The 22,764-nt window shown below is 35.4% G+C and overlaps 1 protein-coding gene across 1 annotated transcript; it reads right to left on the bottom strand.

Moving 5' to 3' along the window:
- Positions 1-1,843: 1,843 nt before the first annotated feature.
- LOC125654365 (angiopoietin-related protein 7-like) lies at positions 1,844-22,073 on the bottom strand. Its single transcript, XM_056145183.1, has 5 exons — positions 21,028-22,073; positions 19,355-19,503; positions 15,709-15,805; positions 14,771-14,932; positions 1,844-3,219 (listed from the first exon to the last, which is right to left on the bottom strand). The coding sequence occupies exons 1-5, from the start codon at positions 21,935-21,937 to the stop codon at positions 2,975-2,977; spliced, it is 1,563 nt and encodes a 520-aa protein (XP_056001158.1). The 5' UTR covers positions 21,938-22,073; the 3' UTR covers positions 1,844-2,974.
- Between the last annotated feature and the right edge of the window lie 691 nt (positions 22,074-22,764).

Genomic DNA, 22,764 nt, shown 5'->3' on the forward strand with positions numbered 1-22,764 from the left:
TGAAGATAAGTACCTGAAATTTTATGCATTGATTTGCCTTGGGTAGTCACAGATCAAGTTTCAGTTTCGTTGCGCTTGACCTACTTTTTATTACACCCCCCCCCCCAATAAATTGTAAAAATTAGTTTTCCGGAATAGTCTCCGCATTTGATGGAAATATTCAAATAAAAATTGATGTGTTACTTTGTCTTGGATATGTACAGATCAGAAAAATATCCTCCCAATGGTAAGAAGTACTGCGCTTATATTCAGCGTGTGTATTTCTTGTGAGAATACCTCTTTAATGATTCCATGTTTGTTGACCTTGTGACCTTGGCATTGACATTAGTTTTGGAAATTTTCCTAAACAAATATTAATCTTAGTCATATCGTTTACACCATAAGAGGTAGAGGTTTTATATTTGGTATGTATATTCCGTGTGGCAATGTGGCAAGGCATTTCCATTGATACCAACATCTTTGACCTGTAACCTCTCCATTGTGTTGTAATCCGGAAGGGCATCAGTGTTTCACAAACACATTTTTTTGGCTTTTTACTTTACTGTTTCATTAGTGTAAGACATCTGAAGAGGGAGATGATAGTCATGGGACTGAAGAGGAGGAGAACACAGAATACATTGGAGGCAGCTCACGCCATCAGGGTTTGTTTAAATGCTTTTATATCAGAACTAACATTGGGTCTTTGACAATTGTATCTTAAACTTTAATTTCAGAGGAAAACCTGATGCAACATTAACTTAAAGGAAAGTGTGTGTATATTTTACATATATGCTTAATCGAAGGCTGGTTTCAAACTTCATGACAACTAGAGCTTCAACTATAGAAGAACATGCTGAGCCTCTTCATGAGATTTTAAATAAACACCGAACAATGATATGTTGCATTTGTGAACTATTAATCATTTCCAAGTATCAGATATAACTATAAGAATGATTGCTCAGCAAGAGATAGATGTACATCGTCCAGGATCATATCTTGGGTGTCCTGCAATGCAGCGTCGCGTCTTGTCACGTGGGCTAGTTGTTTCAAGGTTACAACTACATATACCTGTTTTTCCATAGTTCAATGTAGTAACTTCATATTGACACACACACATACGCGCGAACGCACACAAGCAAGCAAGCACGCATTCACTAAATAATACGCACGCACGCACGCAAGCACTAACTCACACACTATCACGCACGCACACACCCACGCACACCACACACACGCGTACAGAGAGAGATAACACTAATGATTAGCTTTAGATTTGTAAAACGTCAACGAACACAAAACTTCTAGATACCTCTGGAAGTCATGCAAATTTAGTGAATACTTAAACGACAGGCAATAACACAACTCCAAATTTTCCGTTATGCAGAGAACGTTTGTTTCAATATATTTTTTGTCAGTGTACCCCAGACCATGACAGGTTTGTTAGCTTTGGTGTGCATTTCTTATTCTCTTTTCTACCAATAATCAACCATCACCTATATGGAACCCGCGCAGGCGCAGAGAATTCAGGATGGAGTGCATTTAATAGAAGTCTGGGCACTACGTACTGTGGAATCGTTTTAATTCGTGGGGGACAATGTTCGTGGGTAAGCAAAATGTTGCTGGTTCGTGGCGACTTAATTTCGTGGGTAAGCAATACGATGTCACTAGGAGAGATAACTCTACTTTGTTTTAAAATGTCCGAGGACACGTAAATTCGCGGATAAGGGTGACCCACGAAATCCACGAACATCAATCCCCCACGAATAATGGTGATTCCACAGTAACTGTGCTGGTTTATGAAGTCTTTTAATGCAGTAGAATCGGATCCGTTGAAGGTATATAGAAATAATAAATACTAAATGTGTTGAACTTGTACAGAAGCAATTTATTTAAGAAATACACATCATACAATTATAAATGCCATACAATATATAAGCGACTATTCAGATATTTATATATGTAAACAAGAGAAAGCATGATACTATGATACTGTTTATCGCTTACATTGTTAAACTATTTATTGCTTAAATATTAACTTGGAGCAAAATTAGAATAACCAGTCTCACGAATATCTTTCTGAAAGCTAACACAAAGCCTTATATTTTTCTCTACAGAAAGACATTCATCACCCCACAATATTAAATGAACGTTAATAAGACGACATTTTTTAACAATTGATAAATTTCCCATCATGGAAGATCTTGCATCAGTTATAATATATTAACTATCCGGTACTATAAATTTACTATGTAAGTTACGATTCATCCGCGCATTGTTCACAGCTGCATAACATTCATGAAATATGGATATGATCAAAATTTGTAAAGTCACTAAAGGAAAAACATGGAAAATGCCAATGTTGTGTAATATTTGACTGATATGATCACGTGACTCTATTGAGAGAAATACTGTCTGGGGTATCTAAAAATTAGCATCCGTTTTGTATATCTACAGAATTTGGGTTATGTTAGCTTACTGTTAACATTGTAAAATGGGTGTCTATATCAAAATATATGTGCATGTGCATGTATTAAAAAAAGATGTCTTTATGATGATTATTTACTGTATCAAAATAAAATGTCTATATGATGATTATTATCTGGAATACAAACTATTTCTTTAAGAAGCTATTTAATGACATACATGTTTACACTATGTACAAGCATTTATCATGATAATTAATGATACGTCACAAATTAATATCCATGTGTTGATCAAAATAATACAGATCAAGTTGTACATAGAATATGTTGATCATTTGTCAGAGTTTAGCAATCAGTGATTTATACTTATAATGGAATACAACTCAATCATTTTACACAAAATGATATTGTTCACGGCTTTAAAAGAAACAGTTGGATTGTAAACATTCTGATAATTTCATTGATATTTATGAACCATCCGCTACTATCCCTCTTCATCATGGACATCTGATGTAAAATAAGTCAATCCAGGACATTACTTAGTCATTTGTCAAACACGGTATATATTGATGTTAATTCTTGGGTCGTATCAGCATAGATGTACCCTTTAATGCGGTAGTAGATTTCCAATACCACCAGAACGGGTATTTGTTACCAGACACAGCGGACCCGGCGTACAGACCGTTCAGGTTGGAGTAACCACATTGAGAGTACCACCAGGCTCCGTGATGTCTTACCGCACAGTTATTACTGTAAATGTCGTTATCCTCATCATGTGTAGTGAAGTGACGTCCATTGTGGTACCCCAAACTGTCTCCTACAAAAGAGTATTGATAACTGTTATACACATCAACTGTCTACTACAACAGAGTATTGATAACTGTTATACACATCAACTGTCTACTACAACAGAGTATTGATAACTGTTATACACATCAACTGTCTACTACAACAGAGTATTGATAACTGTTATACACATCAACTGTCTACTACAACAGAGTATTGATAACTGTTATAAACATCAACTGTCTCCTACAACAGAGTATTGACAACTGTTATAAACACCAACTGTCTCCTACAACAGAGTATTGATAACTGTTATAAACATCAACTGTCTACTACAACAGAGTATTGATAACTGTTATAAACATTAACTGTCTCCTACAACAGAGTATTGATAACTGTTATAAACATCAACTGTCTCTTACAACAGAGTATTGACAACTGTTATAAACATCAACTGTCTCCTACAATAAAGTATTGATAACTGTTATAAACATCAACTGTCTCCTACAACAGAGTATTGATAACTGTTATAAACATCAACTGTCTCCTACAACAGATTATTGATAACTGTTATACACATCAACTGTCTACTACAACAGAGTATTGATAACTGTTATACACATCAACTGTCTACTACAACAGAGTATTGATAACTGTTATACACATCAACTGTCTCCTACAACAGAGTATTAATAACTGTTACATACTGATAATACTGACACATACTGTTAATACTGACACACACTGAAAATACTGACACATACTGATAATACTGACACACACTGATAATACTGACACATACTAATAACACTGACACATACTGATAATACTGACACATACTGATAATACTGACACATACTGATAATACTGACACATACTGATAATACTAACACACACTGATAATACTGGCACATACTGATAATATTGACACACACTGATAATACTGACACATACTGATAATACTGACACATACTGATAATACTGACACATACTGATAATACTAACACACACTGATAATACTGACACACACTGATAATACTAACACCCACTGATCATACTAACACATACGGATAAAACTGAAACATACTGATAATGTTATCATATACTGATAATACTGACAGATACTGTTAATACTGACACACACTGATAATACTGACACATGCTGAAAATAGTGACACACACTGATCATACTAGCATATACGGATAAAACTGACACATACTGATAATACTGAAACATACGGAACATACTGACACATACTGATAATACTGACACACACTGATAATACTGACACATACTGAAAATACTGACACACACTGATCATACTAGCATATACGGATAAAACTGACACATACTGATAATATTGAAACATACTGAAAATACTGACACATACTGATAATACTGACACATATTGATAATACTTACTGACAAATACTCATAATACTAACACATACTTATAATATTTACTGGCACATGCTGATAATACTGACAGAAGCTGATAAAACTGACTGACATATACTGACGATACTAACAAATACTGATAATACTTTTTCAAATATACAGATAATGCTTACTGACACATACCGATACTACTAACACATACTGACATTACTTTCTGACACATACTGATAATACTGACATAAACTGATAATACTGACACATACTTATAATACTTACTAACACATGCAGATAATACTAACTGACACATACTGATAATTCTGACACATACTGATAATACTTACTGACACATACTGATAATACTGACACATACTGATACTACTGACACATACTGATCATACTTACTCACACATACTGGTGATACTGACACATACTGATAAAACTTACTGACACATACTGATAATACTGACACATACTGATAATACTTACTGACACATACTCATAATACTAACACATACTGATAATACTAACATATACTGATACTACTAACACATAATGACAATACTTACTGACACATACTGCTGATACTGACATACTGATAAAACTTACTGACACATACTGATAATACTGACATATACTGATAATACTGACACATACTGATAATACTTACTCACACATACAGATAGTGCTTACTGTTATATACTGATAATACTGACATATACTGATAATACTGACACATACTGATAATACTTACTCACACATACAGATAGTGCTTACTGTTATATACTGATAATACTGACATATACTGATAATACTGACACATACTGATAATACTGACACACACTGATAATACTGACACATACAGATAATACTGCCACATACCGATAATACTTACTAGCACATACTCATATCGTTGAAATATACTGATCATACTGACACAAACTGATGATACTTATATATACTAGTAATACTGATAGATACTGATAATACTGATAAATACCGATAATACTTACTAACACATACTCATATTATTGAAACATACTGATCATACTGACTTATACTGATGATACTTATATATACTAGTAATATTGATAGATATTGATAATACAGACACATTTCGATAATACTTACTAACACATACTCATATTATTGAAATATACTGATCATACTGACGCATACTGATGATACTAATATATACTAGTAATACTGATAGATACTGATAATACTGACAAATACCGATAATACTTACTAACACATACTCATATTATTGAAACATACTGATCATACTGACGCATACTGATGATACTTATATATACTAGTAATACTGATAGATACTGATAATACTGATAAATACCGATAATACTTACTAACACATACTCATATTATTGAAACATACTGATCATACTGACTTATACTGATGATACTTATATATACTAGTAATATTGATAGATATTGATAATACAGACACATTTCGATAATACTTACTAACACATACTCATATTATTGAAACATACTGATCATACTGACGCATACTGATGATACTAATATATACTAGTAATACTGATAGATACTGATAATACTGACAAATACCGATAATACTTACTAACACATACTCATATTATTGAAACATACTGATCATACTGACGCATACTGACGATACTTACACATACTAGTAATACTGATAGATACTGATAATACTGACATATACTGACATATACTGTTGATACTGACTTATACTGATGATACTTACAGTATACTGACAATGTAAAATGATGGACTGTTTAGCATTAGACATCGCAAATTATCAGACCTTAGTAGGAGTTTCACCCTAGGACTAGATTCAACAGAAATGGGACAAAAAAAAAACGGGATTGCTGAACTACATAAAACCACCAAAGTTGAATACATGAACTCAGTTACTTGCGTATTTATGGAAATCAATTATTGATCTAAGTCACTTTAGATTGGAAATATCATCGTTTGACAAATTAGGAACATCATAGAGAATCAATTTTAAATCATTTTTATTATTCTTAACTCAACACGGAACATATCACGGGTGAAGCAAAGTCTTAAGATGTGTTGAAATAATAATCCTACTCTGCTCAATAAAACATACGTCAATGTAGAATGCGTAGAGTGTTAGGAATCTACTGAGCCAATGAGAAGCATAGAAAGATTTTTACCATGGTCACGTGAGTTCAAGATATTTTAATAGGGAGATATTAAAACAATCAATGTCAGATAAAAATCTAAATTCAGATAGTTCCCAGAAGTTTAAGTCATCCAATTTCGATTTTTATACACAAATTATTAAAAAAAAAAAACAACACTTCATCAATTTTAATGAACTTGACATTTTTAAGTGATATTCAAATTCTGTGCATATTTAAAACAATAGGAAAAGTATAGTGTAATTATATGATAGCACACTGTATTTATAATCTTATGTAATATGATTAAATATCTTGGTCACTAGAAAGGTTTGGTCACCTGAGTTTCAGAACTTATATTCAGATATTATTTTAATTTCATTTTTGGTTTTATGATTTGCCGTTGACCAACGTGCAGTATTAGATTAGTTTTGTGTAAAACATGATGTCATGTGCACAAGATGATAAGTCACGCGCACAAAATATTATGCAGTGCACCCAAGATGCTATGTCGTGTGCACGATCTCACGAAATATTACACCATATGGACGATATATCATGTTGTGTGCACGATCTCAAGATTACACCATGTGGACGATATATCATGTGCGCACAATCTCAAGATTACACCATGTTGATGATATATCATGTTGTGTGCACGATCTCACGATTACACCATGTGGACGATATATCATGTTGTGCTCACGATCTCACGATTACACCATGTGGACGATATATCATGTTGTGCTCACAATCTCACGATTACACCATGTTGATGATATATCATGTTGTGTGCACGATCTCACTATTACACGAGATATTATATTATACTATGTCCAGTTTTATCCCAGTAAAAGAACTGGACACACAGACAATGACATTTGTATCTAGAGAGTACACTGTTCTGTTTCAATAAGGATAGATCTCCAAAACCAGACGTGTACACACCAGTGGTAACAGTTGACCGTGATTCACCCAAACATAGACTGAGGAAATGCAGCACATCGGCATGCTAGCTAGGAAACGTTGCTGAAAGTTAACTTATTACAGAGTATATTATGAATGAATCATCACAGTTATAAAAAAAAATTGATATGTGGTATAGTGCAATATTTGTCAGAGATTTTGGTAGATTGTACTTAAAGCTATCATGCAAGTTATTAATAGTCCTCTTTACATACAGCGATCATAGGCCTCCATATTTGGCTGTATTATAGATATTGTATCGCCTTGATAGCATGGTATAAAGTTTGACCGAATGCTAGAATATTTGTAGTTATTGTCTAATGAGGTGACAACTTTTGCTACATCACACTACACGAAATTAGTAAATTCCCTGTCCGTAAACATATTTACGAACCTAAACAGTTTCCCCATTTAGAAAAACATAACAATAATGATTGATATGGTGACAGTATTCAAATGGAAATGTTTTCTATGGTAACTGTTGAAGATAATAATTCAGACAAAATATGGATCCAAAAATGTTTGTTTTTGATAATGGATAATATCAAAATTACTTCGAATTGACTTCAAACTGTGTGTATCAATGAGTTGCAAATGTTAGAATTGCACAAAATTATACGCCATGATGTTTCACTTTATGACGTCATATCTACGTAATCAGGAAAGATAAAAGATACGATCATAACATTCAAAAATAAGTCATATGTGTCATTTTAAGCAAAATTCTCATTTCCGAAATCCCCTCATTTCGATCCAAAATGTCATGGCTGGTCGCAGATATCGATATATTGAAACGTTTATCAGTAGATGTGTCATAGACTGGTTGACATGTTCATTTTTGTGTGAAATATAATTATAGCCGCTATTGTGTCAAAAAATAAGCATCTTCTTGCGCATCTCATTAAAATTGCATAAAAGCTAGCTCAACATACAAACGTATCAAGATATACATTATATGGCAATAGGCCATGCATACGGAAACCAATAGGTGCCAGAGTATAGAAGTAATATTAATTCAACTGGCGGCTGCGATATAAATTGACACACAATCTCTCTCTCTCTCTCTCTCTCTCTCTCTCTCTCTCTCTCTCTCTCTCTCTGACTCTCTCTCTCAGTGCAGCCTCTATAATCTCCCTCTCTAATAATTAGTAAGATGTATGTGTGATACAAGTAAGACCATTATTGTTTGTCGATTGTGCTGTTAGTTTACTAAGTTATATAAATATTCATGGTATCAAATGTCGAGAGATTCGCGCTCGAGAAAACCTTAATGTGTACTTAATGTACCAACGTATCAGGCAAGTAGAACCAGAACGCTGCTTCTGCACTTTGTCGCCAAACTTCATTTTCCGTTATTTTCATATGCAAAATAAGATATTTTGGCGGATAGGCCCCGAGCCAACTCTTTTGGTGGTAGTAATGAATGGTAAAAATGAATGAACTGATGAATTGAAGGAGGAACCTAGCCCCCTTCCTCCAATCTAGGAGTATGACGTTTGGGCAAACGTTAAATTTTAGGTTCTTTTTCTGCCTGTCAACAATTTTTGAAGACAATTTCTCCTCCGACTGTCTTTACACTTTGGAAAACGATGCTACGTGTCTGCGTACTACCCTAAATTTTTCAAACATAATCACTCAGAAGTAGGAAGTAAATTGTTTCTGAAGATTGACAGCCGCCATGTATAAATAAGTGACGATGCCCAGTGAAATAAGAGACGGCCATCAGTTAAATAAGTGACGGCCACCAGTTAAATAAGTGACGGCATCCAGTTAAATAAGTGACGGCCACCAGTGAAATAAGTGACGGCCACCAGTTAAATAAGTGACGGCCACCAGTTAAATAAGTGACGACATCCAGTTAAATAAGTGACGGCCACCAGTTAAATAAGTGACGGCCACCAGTTAAATAAGTGACAACATCCAGTTAAATAAGTGACAACATCCAGTTAAATAAATGACGACATCCAGTTGACAGTCGCCAGTTAAATTAATGACGACGCCAGTGAAATTAAATGGTGACCGGCAGAAAAGTTTGCCAGTTAGATGGATATTAAATTAATGTTATGCCCTGGCACATATTGGCTTCCGTAAATATAAAATGGGGATTCGAATGTTTTGTGAAAATATTTACATCGATCGATTTCTTTGTATATCTACGTAGCTCAGAGCATAAGGTATCGAGTGAGTGGACCGCATATCCCGAGTTGGTTGTTTTTTTTCCTTTTTTTTTTTTTTTTTTTTTTTTTTTTGGGGGGGGGGGTTGCTACAAATTTTTGAGAATCATATTGTTTACTTCTCCAAAATTGTATATTTATGCCATCATACCTCTGAAGATTAAATAAATTTCATGCCGATTTGATAAACTCTTTCAGGGTGAGCCACCTTAAGATTATAATAATTGTCAACTAAATGAAGGATTTGTACAAAATTTCGAGTCTATCGAAGAAGTCATATAGGAGGAAAATCGTTCGCAAATTATTTTACATCTGCCACCCCTCTTAGATCCTTTATAACTTTTAAGAAAATGGTTGAATCATCCTTTCCCGACAACATGCACATTAACAAATGGCAATGCAGCATTGTACAAAATTTCAACTCTATCCGATAAACCATACAGCAGATTCTGTGACAGACAGACGGACAGACAGATTGACAGACGGACAGACGGACAACTTGACAGATTGACAGACGGACAGAAAGTGCAGAAACAATATTTCTTCGCTTGGAAGAGGGGAAAGATAAATTTTAAAAAATACAATACGTTCACAATATCAAACAACTCGGTTCAGTACACTTAACATTTCCAATGAAGAGTTTGCTTTTGTTTAACAATAATCGAAATTCGATACAGTATTTCACGTAAACACGTCATATTTTTTTCTATAATGTACTGCTGTCAATGTCCTTCGTAGTAATTGATCACGTGGACAGTGAAGGCCGGGTCAAACTTTCATGTGGAATTTTTTACTTTTTTAAACGTGCTCCCGCGCGTCGGGTGATTGTGTGACTGCGTGGTGTATAAAAATTTCATTATATTTTGAACAGTAAATATTGTTATTAATGCATTGATTAAAAATTCATATTTTCACAGCTGTTATTTACACACTGAAAATAATAAATTCAAAGTGATGTTTTCACAGTGTCAAAACAACAACCGGGACTAATTTTTCAATATTCATTGAGATATCTCTCCTGACTAAATGAGTACATATAACTTCCGTTAATTATTATGACAAGGATTTAGGCACATGTATAAGTGAACTGCATACAGAAACTCGTGCCCGTTATGCAAATGGTAGCGGAAAATTGAGTGAAAATTTTGATAGATATAGTGAATGAAGAGGATACAAGCTTGGAAGGTTACTATTCGAAACCATGTAGTGAAATATGACACCCCCCCCCCCCATCCCAAATTAGAAAATGGAAGCTTGGAAAAAATAATTAAGGCGGTTATAGCTGATGAAGACTCAAGATTCAACATCCAATGCCTTACACTCCCACTCTCGATTTCAGTCAACCCGCCCGCCTCCTTTTTGTTTTTGTTTTTAAAGAATTTGTCACAAGTCAACTTTCAAATTCCACTCCAGGTATCCCCCCTTCCACCATTTAAAACGTGATGATATGCGCCTGATATTTCATGTGTGCGATATTTTTTCACCTTCAGAGTAGTGATCTGATCGACCCTGTTGATCGTAAAATGATCATATGGGCCACTATTTCAAACTAACTTTTTACAATAACTTTTTTTTTAAATAAATTGAATGAAATCAAAATAGTAAATAAGAATAAATATCATTAACAAAAAAATGTTAATATGAAACTATTAAACAAAAAATATAAAATCCGAATTAGAAGCCGATAAAAATCTCACAGGAAAGAAAATGTTAAAACAAATATATGTGAACTTTTTAAAAACAAAATCAAAGCTAGTGAAACATCATCGTTAAAACAAAATCATAGAAAAAAAAGAAAATGAAACAAAATTTTAAATTATAATAGCAAAAACAAAAATAGAAAAAAAAATGTTCAAATATGATTTTGACACTGACATGTCTCCGTAGAGAACAAGGCTTTTGCGGAATTAGCAATGATGGCATTCAGTAATTTCTAAAATTTAATGAGAACAGGGAAAATGTTATTTTAACACTAGTCTGTACACGAGTACTTGAAGGCTAAAGGGAATATAGGGTCCGTGAACTAACTCCCCCATTCGGTTCAATCCACTGATAGGTTCATACCTTCTAGAATTTCGATAAAGAACATAGAATTAGGAGTAGTATAAGCACGGACCGCTAGACGTACCGGAGGTGGGACCAGGTGCCTAGGAGGAGTAAGCATCCGCTGTCGTCCGGTCACACCCGCCGTGAGCTTAGATCTTTACTTGAAACGGAAGGAGTGTGGATACTAAATCATGAATGACCTTCATTTAGCAAAACGGGTGAAGTCTTCAAAACAAACAAAAATAGCTGTAGTCACCCAAGAAAGAGAATAAGCCATTTACAGCCGATGATCTGTCTAAAAATGTTCTTTGGAATGAGGCACGGGAAATAGATATATAAATTCGCATGAGGGATCCAGGTGAATTATGACGAGGCGGAAAAGCTCGAATACAGAGTTCTCAGTCAGGAGAGACAAGCAAAACCAAAAACAGGAGCCAATACGCGAGATCTATGAAAAACAAGGTCTTATCTACGCAACACCAGGTCATCTTGAAAACCACTCAGTATCACTTTATAAAAACAACAGGGAGCTACAACCCCCGGATACCAAAACAACATGGAGGTACAACCCCCGGATACCAAAACGAGAGAACTCCACTTTTTTCTTGGCAATCAATACTAATACTTATTTAGGTTAAAGATGTGATCTGTATACGCTTTTTAATTAATTGAAATTTGATACTAAAGAAAGTAATTCCACCTTTCAGATAGAAAAAAAAGTTATAGAAAATAACTAACAAATAGAAATCTATATTTTGAAGTCCGCTGCAGGGATTGAAAGTGACAACGACTAAACATGTAACCACTTTTGAAAATAAAAACTTCCATCATAGAATAGTATTAGTCTCATGAAAATATGAAATAAATTTACTGTCTTATTCAAATATCAACTTACACAACATTGACTATCCTCTGTGTAATAATGCATGTACTATACATATCGGCGATAGATCGCGTAATATGCAGCATTTTATTTGAAAGTGGAGTGGGAGGGGGCAAATGATTGTTTGAAAATTCATGGGATCAATTCATTCTTTTTAACTTCGATTCTTACATTTCCCCTTCAATTTTCTACTCTTACAAAATGAGGACCGGGCAATCAGCCAGTATATCTTACTTTACACGTGTAAATAACTAACTTTGCATGTAAAAATGACTGAAAATGTTGAGCGTGAACAGGAGATATCTTTCCTATTTTTCCGTTCGTCCACTAAATGAACTTGCTAACGTAAAATGGCCGTTTTGTCACAACGTAGTTGATGGCGTGAAGCGAGAAATATGCTTTAACAATATGGTGGTTTCTGGTGTCATAGCACGACGGCGAGTACTTTTGAAAATGCTCCACTACAACCATAGCAGTGACTGCACTCTGTGTATTCCATATTTCATTCGTATGTTAATTAGGATATCTGATCAATCACGTGACTTACTGCTATTTGTTTTCGTCTTTAGTCGTTCGTCGTGGGTCTGACGTAATTTTTAAAGAAAATATTTCCCGCATTTTCAATGGGACAACTGAACCATTCTCTACCAATTCTGGTATAAAACGCGGTTCAGGTCCCGGGATGAGACGTAATTGATCAAATCCCGGGAATGCAACATGTTTAAAAAATTTCCTCTACCCTTGGAAATGAAGCCAATGAAATGACCTAAGTATTTTTTGTGCGTAGAGACAGAGTTTCTTGTCAATTTCCAAAGCAAAAAGAAGTAACAAACTTACTTTCTTAGGTGTTTTATTATGCCAACTCACCGTGTGTACTTGGACTGACTTTACATTTTTTTTTTTTTGCGAATGATATTGTCCGCTTTATTTTGTTGTTTTTGACTGATACATATGGTAAATGTTATTGATAACAAAGAATATCCTAAATCCATCTACTACATGTACAAACAACAGTACAGAGTTAAGGTACATAATAGTAATATTCGATATTCAAAAAGGACTATAAATTTGATTGAATAGACATTAAGATGTTGATTATAAATTATAATTCCTCTCTCAAGCAAATGATGTGTACGCAGTTGGGTACTTGTGTATAGGCAGCTACGCGTCTGGGTACATATTTATATATGTTTAGCAATTTAGAGCTTGGGGGGAAGGAGGATCAACAACCTAAATCTGCTGCAAATGTGAATATCAAAGTTTAAGTTTATTACATGATTTCCAATAATATTTTACTGCAATTGAATTTTGTTATTTCTTAAATAAATCAGAGTTCTGATAAGTCTTCAGCCATTGTATTAAATACGTTACGGTGAGAATTTGCAAGAAGCTCACCTCTGACGTATATAACACACATGTGACTCTTATCTCATTAACTGTCGGCACTGCTCGGAGAAATGCTTCGGCTGGTGTTTACAGATTACTATTTCCAGCTGTGCCTTGTTATCAGATGCTTGTTTAACAGATTCAGTGTGAGAATCTGACTTAAGGATTATAAAGACAATGATTACAGACACATAATTTTTTGTGTCATGTGTCCTTTAAGAATGATCTTCTTGCAAAAACTGAACGTATCGGCGAGTTGCATTTCAACTGATCCTTTAGAATTGAAAATAGAAAATAGCTTTTGACTGTGACGTAGTAAAATTATGAAAGGTGAAGGTAGCGTGCAGTGATTATCAAATGATCATTTGTGCATGATACTTATACCAATATATCCATTATCTAGTAAAAACTATAAAATAGAGAAGTATAAAAATACGCAAGTAACACAATGATTCCTAAAGACAAACCAATGTGTATATTCAGGTGACCATGTTAACTTTTTCTGTGTGATATTTTGTGTGAAATCTGGATGTGTTTCCCTTTATGGTGAGTTAGAATGATATTTAAAATACTCATACCCGCTGTTCCTGAGTATCCCGATACTGTAAGCCGGTATTTACTGTTCTCGTTTCCGACTTGAAATGTGGAGTACAGGGCGTACGCTTTCTCACCAGAAAAACTCAACAGCTCCACTCGTAGTTCCTGATTTGTCTTTGTTAAGTAGTGAATTGCATCGTTTCCTGTTCAGTGAGAATAAAAAAGAATATTGGTGCATGGAAAAAATGAGATGTACATTCAGTGGCGGATCTAGAGGTGTACATTCAGTGGCGGATCTAGAGTGGTTAGGACATTGCTATCCCTCTTTGTTTTAATATTGTTAACACACATACTCGTACTCTACAACCTTGGGGTGTTAAACCCAACACCTCTTTGAACTTATGTACATCCATTGCTAACACTTACTATATACGTGTTGTATAACAGTTTGCTATAGAGACATGCAAAAAGAACTTTTTAGATATGTGAAATGGGTAGTTTTTCAAAAATTTTAGCACATCATTGACTTCTAGTTTACAAAAAGTACTCACTACATTATACATGTTCAGGTACTGAATTCGTTAACGGTTCCATGCCAACAAGTTTTATTTCAAGAAAATAAATATTGAACTATACGTCACTATTCACATAATCTCCCAAATTAGAATATCAAAGTAGTGCATCGGAATTTTTGGCAAACGAAAACTGGAGATGGCAAGCTATATGTCTCTTTTTTAAAAAGAATCCACCTGTACTGATAACATGCTTTTTAATCATCTGAGGCAAAATTTCTGATCACCTTTTGTCAGTCTATCTGTAAACATAGGGGGTCAAACATTTAAATGGGGATATAGAGAAAAATCTGTTGAAGAACAGCAGGACCTTGGTTTGTCATTTTGGAGACCTTGACCTAAGGATAAATTCATGTAAACCTGTTTTATCTCAATAGTTCAACATGTAACAAGAATAGTAAACCTACCAATCCAGTAGTTTTTTGATGGGTCTCCAAATCCTTTCTTGTAGTCTGCCCAAGTCTTATAAAAGTCTGTAGAACCATCCTGTCGTTTTTGGATAACCTACAAACAATTGTCAAATCACATTTCTGTGAGGTTATGCAATGCATCCTAGGTTTCATTTCGAGATTTGTACAAATCTTATTTTTTATGAGGTAATATAATTTATGTTAGGTTCCTTTCGAGGTCTATCTGTGCCAATCCAAATAGTAACATAGCACTTCACTCACATCTATATAATATTCTAGAATATATGAAACCCTCTTCACTTGGTACAAATTCTCGACTGCTATTTCAACAAAATTTGAACATATCATGTTTAACTGTGCAAACAACAAAATGTGAACATGTCTAATAAAAAAAAAACCCTTCACATTTCACTTTTGTGACGTAATTTTATGAAAGCGAGGTTCATTTCCATGTCTATCTGTAACAATCTATATATTAACATAGCATATTACTTCTCATTTTTGTAGTATTTCTAAGAAGAATATCAAGCCCTCATCACTTATACAAATACCCGTCTAATATTTCCTCAAATGTTAAAACTCACTACACCTTTCAATGCAAGGTGAAGATAACGAACAGTGATCAATCTCAATCTAAGACTAATCTATATACCAAAGACAGGCGTGACACTGATCACATGACTGAAATGTACTATGTCAAAGATCTCACGTCATAATAATGACTGTCTTCTCTTTTCTAGGTATGACAGCTTATCAAATTAATCATAGCATTTAAAAGCATTGTTACGGTTCTATGATTTTTCGACAAAGTTTGATTGATTGATTGAATATTGTTTTACGTCCCTCTCGAGAATATTTCACTCATATGCCGGTGAAAGGCTGCAAAATGTAGGCCTATGCTCGGCGCTTATGGCAATTGAGCAGGGAGGGATCTTTATCGTGCCACACCTGCTGCGACATGGGACCTCGGTTTTTGCGGTCTCATCCGAAGGACCGCCCTATTTAATCGCCTCTTACGACAAGCAAGGGGGTACTTAGGACCTATTCTAACCCGGATCCACACGGGATGATAAATTTTGAACTTATCCTGTTTAACAGACCAAACAACAACATTTTAAACTACAGGTATCATTGCGTAGTAAGTGTGTACTAAACATTGATATATAATCTTCAAAAAAAAAAAGGAAGAAACGCATAACAACTTTTTCGTATTTTTTCTTATGGAGAAATTATTTGTTCGATATTAATTATATGTTTCATAACCATTATATTATACCGTTAAGAAAACAAACCAGTTTTGTAATCAAGGGTTATCAAATGGGGCAGGCCATTGTTTTGCACAAATTCGTATACGCTTGATATGCACAATTGTTGGCATGCATTTCTCGTGGGATATATACATTAAGCCTGTACAAGTCTGGGGTTCTCGGTTTTCAAACCAGCCTTTAGACAGTCAACAACGAAGTTATGCCACATCCCAACGAAGCCCAGCGGAACAATGCAATCGGTCGACTACAAGCAGTCGAATCACAGACAGTAGTTGCGAATGTCCTGAATGTGTCTCTGTGTACCATACATTGGCTTTGGAACAGTTATCAACAACAAGGATCAACACGTGACCGTCCTCGTTCCGGGCGACTAACGGTAACAATGCTGGTCCAAAATATGGTAATCAGACTACCCAATTTGTCTGAAAGGTTCACAGTGACTTCATCTACAGCTGCTGCTATCCCTGGACAACGCAAGATATCAGACCAGACAGTGCGTGAGAACAGAATTATAGTAAGGTGACCTATAAGAGCTGTTGTCTTGACGCAGCGCCATCAACAAAACAGACTTCAATGAGCCTAGACACATCGGGAGTGGCCACCGATGCACTGAGAACTGTTTAATTCAGCGATTAGTCGAGGTTTCTACTGCACCGAGCAGATGGAAGAGCAAGGTTTTACCGACGTCAAAATGAACGTTTTGCCCCTAGCAGTATCCAGGAAGTCGACAGATTTGGTGGAGGAAATGTAATGATGTGGACAGAAATATATCATAGCAGAAGAACGCAGTTGGTGCATGTGCAGGGTTGTCTGACGGCCCTGTGCTACAATGCTGAAATTGTACGGCATCAATTGTACCTACATGTATTATGCAGAATAATTGGTTCAATTTTTTAACATGACAATGCAAGACCGCACACAGCTAACTATACGACTGCTTTCCATTACGCCAACAACCTCCAAGTTCTACATGTACGTTGGCCATCATGATCGTCGGATTTGAACCCTATTGAGCATCTTTGGGATGAAGTGAGCTCACGGCGCGTGTGACCGGTCGACAGGTCGACAAGGGATGCTTACTCCTCCTAGGCACCTGATCCCATCTCCGGTGTGTCCAGGGGTCCGTGCTTGCCGAACTATCTATTTTGTATTGCTTACAGGAGTTGTGAGATTGATCACTGTTCGGTATCTTCACCTTTCATAGGCATGTCGGACAAGGTCTTCCTCCACTTCAGACATTGCAACAACTTGTGAATGCGTTGCAAATGGAGTGGAATAACATCCCATCACAGTTTATTCGAAACCGGATTGCATCAATGAGAAGACGATGCCAACAAGTATTAATGTCAATTGTGGACAAACCAGATACTGGAACGAAGTGACCTTGAACATTTGAAGTGCAATAAACATTCCTTACAAATTAACATTTGGACATTAGTGTATATTAAACATATCATCCTTGATAAACCTTGATTTTATCATATCCCCAAAATCAGTTATGCATTTCTTTATTTGAAGAGTATATATGAGTTAGACAAGATGCTATATTTGCTACGAGAATGGTACCCCAGTGCCAAATAATACATATACAAAATATGAGGCGATCCCAATTGGGTATATATTATAAATGGAATGAAGTTTATTGTAGTTTTATATACGAATTGTATTTTTATACGATATGGTTTATATTTACCGAGTGTTGTATGACGTTGAGGTTGTGGAACCTGTCATCCCAAAATTCCTCGCGGATAATTTGTCTGTATCATTTGTTTTAATTGATGGTATCGGTATATCAGAACTTAGCAACCCCACCACGAAACCCGTAATGAAAGCTATCGGCGATCTCCATTCTCCAAGCAACGACAAACGCCCATAATTGCGCATAATAACACGTGTCAACTTTCAGTATGAAATAGTTCAACTGAAAATGACGGGTGTTTAAATGCTGCATGTGACGTCAACAATCGAGCCCGACGTCAATAAATACGTTCATCAGCTGTTTGTTAAAACATATAACTGGACAGGTTCATCTATCGCCAGCATGTCAGGGAAACAGATGCATAGATGGGTAAATATTATTGGGAATCGCTGATGGGAGTTGATGTTTGTTTGATATATTATGAATTTAATTTATATTCTTAATATTAGAGTTGCCTATTTTGAAGGGTTAAACTTTATCCCATACTTCTCGGGAGCCGGAAAAATAACTTGGTCACATATATATTTATAGATTAGTAGTTTTCCCCATCGTTATTTGGAGAAGTTCTGATGATCCATCAAATTCAACCTTTAGTAATAAACTTTTTATAACCATTCCGGAATTATCCTTTAGTCCAATGTACAGACTTAGGAAACCCTGATCTCTATGTACTCACCGTCCAGCCCCCTCCATCTGTAGTCATGTCACAGTACACTTTCCTTTTCTTGTCACCATCAAATATCCAATATACCCCATCTTTTCCTTTCACGTCTGGGTTATTTTGTAAAATCTCCATACAGCTTTCATGCGGTAAATTCAAACGCACTACAAGAGAGGTATGTAAAATGTTGGTTGCTACTAGTGATATACGCTTAATGCTGATTTAGGCACACACTGATGCACGTATTATGATGTCATTGTCGACTCCAGAAATTTTATTTTGGGATGATATATGAAAATGGGAATGCCCCACAAGATTTGCTTGCCAAATGAAGATTTGCCTATGAGGTAGATCACATCATTTGTCAAACGAAAAGGGAGCATGGAGAAGACATTAACGTTCAAATCCTTTGTTAACTTTTGATGATAAAAATAATCATCAACCTATTTGCGATAAAGATGATTTTTTAGATTGCAAAATCCCGCAAAAAACCCACCAATATAATTGTTCAATTGATATTTTATTAGATATCATAAACATCAAATCATTAACAAAGTTGCACAATCAGAACTTTAATAAACAGTTCATATCTCTTCACATTTATCTAATGGTAAACAGCTTAGGTATAACCACGGTCAGTTAATTACAGACAGGGCAATTACTGTTTGATTGATTGATTGATTGAGGAATTAATTGATTAATTGATTGATTGATTGAATGACGTTTTTCGCCACACTCAAATTTTTTTCAGTTATCTAGTGGTGCCCAGGTTTTATTGGAGGTTTTATTGGTGGAAGAGAGAACTCAGATACAGTGTATCTGGGAAGAGACCAACGACCTTCCGAAAGTAAACTGGGAAACTTTCTCACTTACCGGCGCGAGCGGGATTCGAACCCGTGTCGACAGAGGTGAGAGGCCATATGATTTTGAGCGCAATGCTCTAACCACTCGGCCACGGTGGCCCAAATTACTGATTGAGGAATTGTTGAAAGACCTTGCATTTAGATTATTTTCTCGTGTTTAATGGGAAATATTAAAAACGTTAGAGGTAAGATCAACTTATATAGGCATCGAATGAGGTGCATTTACGCTGCCTGAGACTTGAACGGGCAACCAAAATTTGTTTTCATTCTACACACGTGCGGCTGAGCACATGAACCGGTAATTTTGTCCATCATAGTATGGTGTCATATCATTCCCTAATAAGGAATAGTAACAATGGGTGATAATTCTATGAGGAAATGGTATAGTATAGACTCCTTCTATTATCATTGCAAACAAAATTGACGGTTCCTGTAGACAAAGATGCAAACGTCATGCTCAACTGTATTATTTCGCCTAACAGGTGTAGTAATTCGTCTTTCGCCTAACAGATGTAGAGATTCCTCTTTCGCCTAACAGATATAGTTATTCGGTCTTTTGCCTAACAGGTGTAGTAATTCGTCTTTCGCCTAACAGATGTAGTGATTCCTCTTTCGCCTAACAGATGTAGTGATTCCTCTTTCGCCTAACAGAATAGTGATTCGTTCTTTGCAGCTATGACCAATATTATTAAAAGCTTGTAATGCTTTTTTTCAAAGGATTGAAAGAAAATGTAAATATTTCAGTAGATTTTCACTACAGCTACTGGACAAAAACATCGTTCTTATGTAGATAATTTGTGTCAGAATAAAACAACATGCGCTTACCTGATGAAAGTTGTGTAGAAATATTTAGCAGTTGTAAATCATATTTCTGCAGAGAGTCATTGATCATCTGGAACTGTAGCCTAAAATCGTCGTTGTATTTCCTTATTGTTTCGTTCGTGTTGTTGAGGTTTTGAATGTTTCTCTTGTTGTAACTAGACATATCCTTCAAGTTGTTTAATTCGTCTCTCAGATTGGAGTTCTCTTCGTCAATCCTTTGGTTTGTTTCATTAAGATTACTTATTTCTTTTCTACTTTTTTGGTTTGTTTCATTAAGAATCCTTAATTCTTGTCTAAGTTTGGAGTTCTCTCTTTGGTTTGTTTCTTTAAGAATCCTGAACTCCTGTCTGAATTTTGAATTCTCATCCTCCATTTTTTCTGTAAGAACACTTATCCCTGTCTTATTAAGACTTTGAATTTGTTCCATTATGAGGTTTTTATCAGCTCTAATTGCCTCTTTAACGGTGTCTAACTCCTGTTTTATGAGGTTTCTATCAGATCTAATTGCCTCTTTAACGGTGTTTAACTCCTGTTTTATGAGGTTTTTATCAGAACTAATTGTCTCTTTAACGGTGTTTAACTCCTGTTTTAGCAGAGTGTTTTCTTCCTTCATCACCCCGTCCTTTTTTTCAATAGACTGTAATTCTGTTGTTATGTCGCGTAGCTTCCTCTTCAAAATCAAACTGTTATTCTTATTGTCTAAGGCATCCATCACCAAACTTTGGATTCTCTGGGTCATAGAGAACCTAACTAGGCTCTCTTGGTTCAAAAGGTCTCGTAATACGTTAGAAATCTTTGAAGAAGATGTCAAGGAGGAAACATCGGATTTATTGTCGGATTTCATCTCCTGATGCGATTGTACACGAATTACTCCACTCACACAAATCAAACAGGTAACTAAGAAAAGCTGCATGATTGTAATCAAGTGTGGCTTTCAACACTATGTTTTCTTGAACTGTTAAAGACGACCGATTATATATGAGTGGAAAATCAGAGCAATTTATGTTAATCAACCAGCCAAGAGAAAACACTTAAGTCAAATCTGACAAGATACATTCAGCATTCCCATTTTCGTGAGATTTTTTGATATTGTTTGGCATCTTGGTATGATAAATATCATCGGTATCCTGTTTATAAAGACGTCAATTCAATTAATCTGTTTGGGAAAATAGTTTCCTACAGCTGCATTCTGATAATAACATACGATTATTTACAATTATAAGATATTAGATACAGGAATTTGGCGTGTGTTGGATACGACATGTCTGAATAGTTATCTAAGGAACAAATGTACAATACAAACAGAGCTCATTTCTAATTCGGTATGAAAGGTGAAGATAACGAACAGTGTTCACTCTCATAACTCCTATAAGCAATACAAAATAGATACAATATGTAGTTGGGCAAATACGGACCCCTGGACACACCAGAGATGGAATCGGGTGCCTATGAGGAGTAAGCATCCCCTGTCGACCGGTCACACCCGCCGTGAGCCCTATATCCTGATCAGGTAAACGGTAAAATCAGTGTGCCATGAACGTTCTAACAATCGATATGAAACATGTCAAACAGCATTTGACCCAATGATACGTTGTATTACGAACTGGATCGTTATGGCCACCATAGAATTTGCGAAATGCTTACTTCAATCGAGACTGTTTAAACCCCAGTACTATCAACTTGTTTGTCAGTAGCTTACCTCGATTTAAAGGGACTGGTTCACGATTTTTGAAAAAAAGA

The sequence above is a fragment of the Ostrea edulis genome, chromosome 7 (assembly GCF_947568905.1).
Source record: "Ostrea edulis chromosome 7, xbOstEdul1.1, whole genome shotgun sequence".
Lineage (NCBI taxonomy): Eukaryota > Metazoa > Mollusca > Bivalvia > Ostreida > Ostreidae > Ostrea > Ostrea edulis.

What these genes read in the sequence shown, in the direction of transcription:
- LOC125654365 (XM_056145183.1), bottom strand. Translation starts at nt 21,937, where the DNA reads ATGCAGCTTTTCTTAGTTACCTGTTTGATTTGTGTGAGTGGAGTAATT. An exon ending in ATCAAAAAACTACTGGATTG is followed by an intron (nt 14,933 to 15,708) that starts GTAGGTTTACTA and finishes CTCACTGAACAG; the next exon opens with GAAACGATGCAATTCACTAC. An exon ending in GGGATACTCAGGAACAGCGG is followed by an intron (nt 3,220 to 14,770) that starts GTATGAGTATTT and finishes ACTCTTTTGTAG; the next exon opens with GAGACAGTTTGGGGTACCAC.